Source organism: Hordeum vulgare, chromosome 1H (genome assembly GCF_904849725.1).
Source record: "Hordeum vulgare subsp. vulgare chromosome 1H, MorexV3_pseudomolecules_assembly, whole genome shotgun sequence".
NCBI classification, from domain to species: Eukaryota; Viridiplantae; Streptophyta; class Magnoliopsida; order Poales; family Poaceae; genus Hordeum; species Hordeum vulgare.
The window spans coordinates 441,162,553-441,171,112 of NC_058518.1; the positions used below are offsets into that span (position 1 = coordinate 441,162,553).

The 8,560-nt window shown below is 47.2% G+C and overlaps 2 protein-coding genes across 4 annotated transcripts; one reads left to right on the top strand and one right to left on the bottom strand.

Annotated features, from left to right (window-relative positions):
- Positions 1-1,935: 1,935 nt before the first annotated feature.
- Positions 1,936-6,558, top strand: LOC123443493 (traB domain-containing protein-like). Of its 3 annotated transcripts, XM_045119887.1 has the most exons (10): positions 1,936-2,384; positions 2,824-2,871; positions 3,027-3,086; positions 3,839-3,925; positions 4,010-4,114; positions 4,955-5,068; positions 5,248-5,348; positions 5,451-5,562; positions 5,683-5,809; positions 6,368-6,558. In XM_045119887.1, the coding sequence occupies exons 1-9, from the start codon at positions 1,962-1,964 to the stop codon at positions 5,803-5,805; spliced, it is 1,173 nt and encodes a 390-aa protein (XP_044975822.1). In that variant the 5' UTR covers positions 1,936-1,961; the 3' UTR covers positions 5,806-5,809; positions 6,368-6,558. The 3 variants fall into 3 exon arrangements, with proteins under 3 accessions (XP_044975822.1, XP_044975830.1, XP_044975815.1); XM_045119895.1 differs by lacking the exon at positions 5,683-5,809; XM_045119880.1 differs by lacking the exon at positions 6,368-6,558 and having other exon boundaries at positions 5,683-5,965.
- Positions 6,525-8,134, bottom strand: LOC123443513 (peroxidase 1-like). Its single transcript, XM_045119904.1, has 3 exons — positions 7,482-8,134; positions 7,206-7,371; positions 6,525-7,102 (listed from the first exon to the last, which is right to left on the bottom strand). Exons 1-3 carry the CDS (start codon positions 7,881-7,883, stop codon positions 6,684-6,686), a joined length of 987 nt encoding a protein of 328 aa, XP_044975839.1. The 5' UTR covers positions 7,884-8,134; the 3' UTR covers positions 6,525-6,683.
- Between the last annotated feature and the right edge of the window lie 426 nt (positions 8,135-8,560).

Sequence of the window (8,560 nt, forward strand, 5' to 3'; positions counted from 1 at the left end):
CCCGCTTCTAACTAATTTGATATAAATTTGTCTTTTTCATGAGAGGTGGATAAAAGATTTTAACACCCACACATTTTGTCAATTGTACAATAAATATGGACTAATATTTTAGAAAAATGATTCCGTACAATTTTAAAACAAATATATGGTAGGTCCTTCACAAAAATACTCATTTTGGACACTTGAAAAATGGAAAATGATTTTTACATACAAGGAAAATGAAAATTTCCTTAATCAACATTGTTTTCCATTCCAATATGCACACTTTTGCATAATATTAGATCATTTCAACAAACTATGTCATGAATGTCGTCATAAGATTGATCATTTGGCTTGAAAACTATGAATCTTCACACATGATAGCCCATTTCTGAGAACACCTTCTAAAAATAATTTCCCAACTAATAGCATCTAGATGTATTAGATGGAGTGAAGCGTGTTATACCCCAACTAATAGCATCTAGTTAGGCATATAGAAATGCTGGGAGCATTGTGCACATCAACAGCAACAGGAAACAACATCAAAAAGGATGATGATGATAATAATAATGCTGGGAGCATTGTGCACATCAATCGTTGACAGAAATCAGAATACAATTTCAGGGCAATGATAACTGCCATGCTCAGCATAAATTATACATGAAAAAAAATGAAGTTTTCAATCTCACCTTGTGACCTTCACCAGCTAGGTTCTCCTCCACTACTGATACCTTTGGTGGGGCATCCATACTCTCGTGTGCCTGCACACCTTCAGCTCCATAGTTCCCTCCAACTGCAGCTGCTGTGTATTAGTCTGATGCCATGATCATGTCACTGCAGCATCTACAGCCAAAAGCCACAGGTTTCGTTGACCAAACATATATAAAAAATAGACACCGCCATCCCCGAGCTTCGTTCACAGATTGTCAGCTCGAGTCTTTCATTATCTGCATAACGACGACATATCAGGGTATTTCCTGTGGCTGCCCAGAAGTGAATGTCAGCAAGGATGGTCGCATTGGCGTTCGAGTTATGAAATGACCGTAATGGATTGCATACCTCTTGGACGACATCAGGGCAAGGTGCGCCGCGCCCACGACCAGAAGCAAACAAAGAAGTCGACAGCCGTGAATTAGTAGCGCCGATCCGCCACGCGTTGGAACCACGACCTCGTCTTCCTCTATCGGTGATTAGGCCAGCGCCGCTGATGTCCGCTCCTCCCTCTCTCTTATCTCTTTCTCTCCCCCTCTCTCTACCAAGGCGGGCGCAAGGGACGGGAGGCACCCCTCACCGATCTAGAAGGCGCGTGACAACGGATGGAGAGGTGACGGGGCGACGAGCACAACCGGCGGTGGCGGCGAGTTCTCATGGTGAGAGATGGGATTGTGATCGGGATGGGGAGGGAGTTGGGAGCGGGAGGGAGGCGGAGATGTGTGTGCGTGTTAGCGATTTTTTTTTCTGTGTGTTCGGTCGGGGATGGGAGCAAGCGTTGGGCTGATTTCTGGGCCACGTCAAACACCGGATGAGCTACCTATTTTACGCGCAGGAGGAAGGGGGTGCCGATCGTACGTGAGAAGGTGATCGAGGTTGAACCATCACGACGATCGTAGATTCCTTCTTTAATAATAGAGATATAGTACGTCGATGATGCGTATGCGAGAAAAAAAAACTACTTAATGGGTCGCCCCGGTGTGATGCGAACGACGAGAGCCGTTCTCCCGAGGCCATCGACAGAGCACGACGATGATGCATATGCAACCGCGCGGGGACGACAGATCAAGCAAAGCAACGAATCAAAGCGAGTCAGCGAGGCGCGGCCACGTCGGTGGTTCGAACGGCCGAGATCCCGTCTCCCACGTCTCTCAGAGCGATCCCAGCCGCTGCACCGACGGAGGCCACGTCACAGGCCGTCCCGTCCCATCCCATAGCCTCCGCCTCCGGCACGACGAGCAATCCCACCCCAAACTGACGCCCACCGGCACATGATCCGCCCGCCTCCGCCTCGCCTCCTCCCCCTCCACCGCGCCCCCTTCCTCCTCCCAACCCCGCAACAGCCTCGCGCCCGCCCGCTCCCCGCCCGCCGAGCCCCGGCCCCGATTCTCCGTAGCTTCGCGTCTCGCCGCCTCGCGCCGCTCTGCCTTCTGATGGATCCGGCCACGCCCGCCTCCGATGCCGACGTCTACGCCGAGGCCAACGGGGAGGCCGGCGCGGACGACTCGGAGTTCGCGGACGCCCAGGCGGGAGCGGGGGGAGAGGACGCGGGCGCCGACGGGCCCAGGGAACTGCCCGAGGAGCTCGCCAGGGGGGTGGTGTGCCTCGAGTGCTACACTTCGCCCGAGGCGGTGGCGGCCGGAGAAGGCGAGACCTGCCGCGTCTACGTCGTCGGCACCGCCCATGTCTCGCAGGTGAGCCTGCCTGCCCTTGTGCCACGGATTTCGAGCGTCAATTGCAGGACCCCTGCTTGCACGTTTCCGTCTGGCCTGGTCCCTTTGTGGGCATTGTATTGGTTTTTCTAGTTTCTACACCACTGCGCGCGTACATTGGTTCAGTTTTGGCGGTAATTTTACTCTTGAAGCGAAGAACGTTCTGTGGATCCAAGATTTAGAGCACAAGCACAAAAGGTAGAGATGTATTAGTGTAACCTGCATTGGCCCCGGCAAGCAAGTTGCATTGTTCTTGGGCATAGTACTAGTCCTGTGCGAGATACAGCAAGGGTGTTAGTACTAAATCATAAGTACTGGTATCCCAGTGGTTTTGCTTTGAGTGTGCAGCATGTGCTAAAAAAAGGCCACATCAGGGCATTTGCAATCTGGAATGATAACTTGACTGTTGGTTTCATTGTAGGAGTCATGTGATCAAGTCAAAGCCGTCATCAACTTTCTGAAACCTCAGGTTTCTTCCTCTCTTTACTTATCATCAGTAGTTTCAACAATTGGTGGATCATTTGGCAGGTTGGCTGCCAGTTTTGGTGTGTTTTCTTTTGTAATTGATATGGGAGATTTTAAACTAATTTATTTGGAACACTTTTTTTTTTTTTGGAATTGTAGGCCGTGTTCTTGGAATTGTGTTCCAGCAGGGTTACTATTCTGACACCACAAAACCTTCAGGTATGAAACTGTCAACATAAGCAAAGTAGGAAATAGATGCTTATCCTATAATGATCAGTGGTTCATTACATTGAAGCTATTGTACTTGTGTGAATCAAATTACCATGAAACACTATAAGAATTTTGAGTCTGTTGTGCTTTGATCTTCATCTATTATTCCCTCAAATAGTGTGAAAGCCACTTAATATGGCGTTGGGGTTCACAAAATTGATCAATGAAGAGCAACTCTCTGTCGGATGTTGGATATCTCTAATATAAAGTTGGATAAGAAAGCACGAGTGAAGTTTGTCCAAGAGATATCTCTAATTACAAGTTGATTTGATTGGATAACACGAGTGAAGTTTGCTCCAGAAGAAACTTGTTTTAGAATTTGTTGGTAAAAACAGAAGTTGTTCATAATTTGACCTACTTGACTTAATTGACAGAATGGGATGCACACTGTCGATATGGCATTGCATATTCTCATGGACACCAATTTAATAAAAACATATTTGTGCTGCATCTTCGTTGGGATTATATATCACTGTAATGTTGGATAGTTGTGCTTGTTCATGCATTAACAGTGGTTCTCTTGGTGTATAGTTTCTACAGATCCTTCATCTAAGTGCCATGTATTTAACCTGTTTCTACATTTATCTGTATCATAAAAATTAGACCATATAGATTGTACAAGATATCATCTCCAGTTTGGCATGTTCTATTATAGAGTATTATTATTTCTTGTTCATCATTCGATCTGATTTTGCCCATAGGTTCCTACCATGAACGAAATGATTGACATGTGGAAGAAGAAAAAGATGAACACCTTTGGGATTCTCTATAGCTGGTTTCTTGCAAAGGTATGCACTGATTTTGTTGTGCAGTCAGTACTAATTTAACTAGTGTTCATGGTAGCCGATATGATGTTGCTTTTGGCACCCAAGGTTGCTAGCCAGCTTGATGTGTTACCTGGAGCCGAATTTCGAGTGGCATTTGAGGAAGCAATGACTTATGGTGGAAAAGTTATCCTTGGAGATCGCCCTGTCCAGGTACGGAACTTAGTGGTTGAGCTTATCATTCAGAAGGGTACTGGACAGAACAAATTACATGAAAGGATCTACATAGATAAGTAGTTCACTGATTATTCCAATTTGTTTCCATATGGATACATGTGATCAACGTTTATTGTCGCTTATTTCTATGCATCTAATAGAACGACGGACAATTTATTCCAACAATTCAAATGAATCAAACATAAATTGTTGATTCGTGTGCCATTAATTTTTCCACTCATATTACTGATATAGATTTTTGTTTTTAGAAAAAATACACATCTCATCTGCCTGCTTGGATTGATTGAACGGTGGTTAATACTGCTTGCTTGTTCTTAAGCTTTTAATTTCAATCTTCTAATGTGATTTACCATAAACTGACAAGGTTGGTTATGGACATTGGACCCAAAAGGTTGTATGCATCCTAGTTGTCATGGTGTTGTGCTGTAGTAGAATCCACTTTAAGTGATTAAAGTTAGAACATCACCCGGGGTTATCTTGTGTTCATTCTCGTACCTCTTGACTGCTGCTATTGTTGGCATAATATTATTTACATTCAGCATGTCATATTGGTCCTGACTCTCTTGAAATCTTGGTACTACTCCCTCCGTTCCTAAATATAAGTCTTTTTAGAGATTTTACTAGGGGACTATATACGGAGCAAAATGAGTGAATCTACATTCTAAAGTATGTCTATATACATCCGTATGTAGTGCTCTAGTGAAATTTCTTAAACGACTTATATTTAGGAACTGATGAAGTAGGAGATAGGTCGCCAATTAATTTTTGTAAGCACTGAACTGATGCCCTTCTATGTTTTCCATTTTTCTTTTGAAGATCACTCTGAGGAGAACTTGGGGGAAAATGTCATTGTGGCACAGGGCTAAATTTCTGTACTACATTGTCTTCCAGTCCTTATTTTTACCGAGCCCTGAAGATCTTAATAAAATGGTATGTTGTCTTCGGCAATACATTTGCTACAGCGAGCACTTATATCATCTGGCCTTCTTGTTTCTCTCCACTATTGTGAGAGTTAATATACCATGATACTTTTTTGTTTTTTGATCAAATGTACAAGAAATAATTACTTCACTGTATTAACATAGCAATGCCAATGCTTGTTTATTCAGTTAAAGGACATGGATGACGTTGACATGCTAACACTTGTCATTCAAGAGATGAGTAAGGCGTTTCCTAGTCTGATGGAGACACTTTTGCATGAACGCGACATGTGAGTTACTTCAAAATTACTTAACTTTTGTAAATCATTTTCTGTTGCTATTCTCAATGTTACAACAATGGTTGAGCTTTAACTTCTTGAGACGCTTTGTAGGTACATGTCTTCCAAATTATTGAAGGTAGCAAGGGAACATTCTTCGGTGGTGGCAGTTGTGGGAAAAGGGCATGTCTCTGGGATAAAGAAAAACTGGCAACAACCAATCGAGGTAAGATCTTCTTTTAACATTTCGTCTGTTATACTAGTTTTAGATTACTTTCCTTGGTGAATTGACAGGGAGAACATATTTGTTTTTCATAATACTCACTTCAATCAAATTTCCTTGCAGGTACAAAGTTTAATGGAATTACCTGTGACTAGGAAAGGTCCTTCAAAGTTGAAAATTTTGGCATCCATTGGAGCAGTAAGCGCAGTAGTAGCATCTGGGATCTATATATGGGGTAAAAAATAACAATGTATGCACCAATGTGCCGAGTGTCCCTTCTTTGTCATGTGTAGTAGTCTCTGAAAAGCGGTGCTTGTGTAGTTCTTACTTACAGTTTTTCATTTTACAATAGGTGTAATTTCTGAAACCGAACTTGAACAAATGAAAGAACAACTTCACTGCATCATACACTGGATGTGGCTCTTTCCAAAGCTTTCCTATTTTACTAGGGTGAAACCTGTTCATTGCTACAGAAAACTCCGCCAAAATGTTTAAGTTGCAAATTTAGAATAGGAAGACGATTTGACTTGATTTTATTATCAGGAGCGAAGCACATACGTGGACTCAACATTTTGACTTGCAAATTGTAGTGCATTGTACAAGTTTTTGAGTGCATCAGTATTACTGTGCTAGCACTTGATTTTATTAGTATGACGTTTTGCCAGTTCGTTTTGGCTCTTATATTTAGGAAGAGAGGGAGTAGTACTATTTAGTACAACTTGTATCAATACAGAAGTTTGTTCACACCAGATAACTTGCATAATGGCTGACGCGCTCTGTAGCTAAACTATTTTGTTTATCTGGCCAGATTTGTTGACCCAAATGTGGTAGACCAAACAGGTGGTTGGTCAAACAACGAGATGTACTGTAAGAGATACTTAGCTCGATGCAGGACTCGTCATGAGACGACGACCATCTACAGCACAGTATTAGTACGTGGACTATTCGTACAACCCAGTTACAAGTGATAATAAAAGGCTCGTGAAACTGCCTTGCATATTTTTTGCATCTTGAGTCAATAATATTACTCCTATTAGAGACCAAAAAAGAGAAGGTATAAACAGAAATCCTCGTACAAATCAACCAGTGTATGTGTGTATGTGCTCCGAACCTAAGGGCTAAGGCTAGTCAACAAAAACTCCACAGGTGGCCCTGACCTCGCCGAGGTGGTCGGGGAGCACCTCGGTGCGGCCCATCTTGACCATGGCCGCCGCGAAGTCGTGGTAGTACTCGTCCGGCGACGACGCGTTGGCCATCCTCTGGACGTAGGCCTTGGTGGCGGCGTCGTGGAGGAGGCTGCCGTCGGACTGGAAGAGCCCCCCCGTGGCGAGCACGTGCCGGTAGTAGCTGAGGTCGAAGGTGAAGCCGCTGCCGGGGTCCATGGGCACCTTGGTCCTGCCGCGGCGGCCGCGGCGAGGGCAGAGCCTCCGCAGCTGCCTCGCGTACCCGGCGTCCAGCGACGGGTCCTGCTCCATGGCGCCCGTGAAGTTGTAGAGCCGCTTCTGGAACGCCTCGCAGTGGGAGGTCCCGATGCTGTGGCTCCCTGGAGGTGGAGGTGGAGGTGGAGGTGGAGGGAGGATGCCATTGTCACTTTGTCAGTGCGGGTACTAGGCGTGAAGCGATGGAGAGGAAAGAAAGGTGCGTACCGAAGAGGACGACGATGTCCTTGGCGGTGAGGGACTTGACGCTGAAGAAGGTCTTGACGTCCACGATGTTGGAGTCGGGCGGCGCCAGGTCGTTCTCGGCATACTCGGCCACCGTCACGTTGCCGTCCCGCCTCCCTGTCTCCACGCCGTACCACGGCCCCTTGCTCTGCAAAGTGCAAACCAAAACCAGACCGAATCAGCTACTCTAGTAGCAAACTAACCGGCTGGAGATCGATCGAGAATTAACCTGTGGTGGTGTTTCTTTCATGTACGTACCAGGTAGACGGCGTCTCTGGCGGCCATGGCGATGATGTCGGCGCAGGAGACGGTGAGCGGGCAGAGAGTCTCGAGCTTGGCCTTGATCCTCTCGATGGCGTCGTAGCCCCGCATGCTCCGGTTCGGGGTGGCGTCCCGCTCCGCCGTGCCGCGCCTGGACCTGAGCATGATGGAGGCGTCGCAGCCCTGGACGAAGCAGTCGTGGTAGTGCATCCGGAGCAGGGAGGGCGCCAGCGTGGGGTCCTCGTGCAGGATGCCGTGCATCTCCGCGAACACCACCCCCTCCGCGATCGGGCACGTCGCATTGTAGAACCCGACCTGCAGCGCCGCCTCCGACCCCACCGCCACCGCCACCGCCAGGGCCAGGGCCAGGGCACGCGGCAGCCGCGGCCCGCCCGACATCAAGAAAACACGAGGTCGGTTCCCCGACGAGCAGAGGAGAGCAGAGACGACGGGAGAGCGTGCGGGTGCGAGGGTGGAAATGGGGAGCGGAGCACAGTGGAATGGATGGAGGATGGCGACTGAGATCACGGGGCAAAGGTCAAAGAGTGTGGTTGCGCTGTGCTTTTCGGACTGTAGTCCCGGCCCGGTGTGTGACGCGATGGATGGAGTAGGACGGACTCCGCCTCGACGCTAGGCTTTGCGTTGCTTTGCTTTTGCTTGGGGTGGAGGGATCGGTTGGTTGGTTGGTTGGTTGGGTTGGTAGGTGAGGTGAGGGGGCTTGCGCGCGTCGGCCGGACTCGAATGCGCTCGTCGGGTGCGACTGATTCGCTCAGCGGTGTCGGCTCCATGGACGGGCGCGTGCTCGTGTTGTCGTTATCCTCATCGCTGGCGATTTATGGCTGGCACTTTGCCGGAAACGGTCGTATCTCGGGGACTCGGAGTCACGCCAGGCGTCAGCTGTACCGGCAACTCCAACGGGCCGACACAAACAAACAGCTATTTTGTTCATTTTGATCGGTCCAGCGAACACCAACTTTCGTTCCGTCGTTTGGGTTCCAACGCTGACCCGATTCATTTTTACCGACGCGTGAAAAAAAAACATTTATGAAAATAATAAGTAAGCATTAATTAAACAT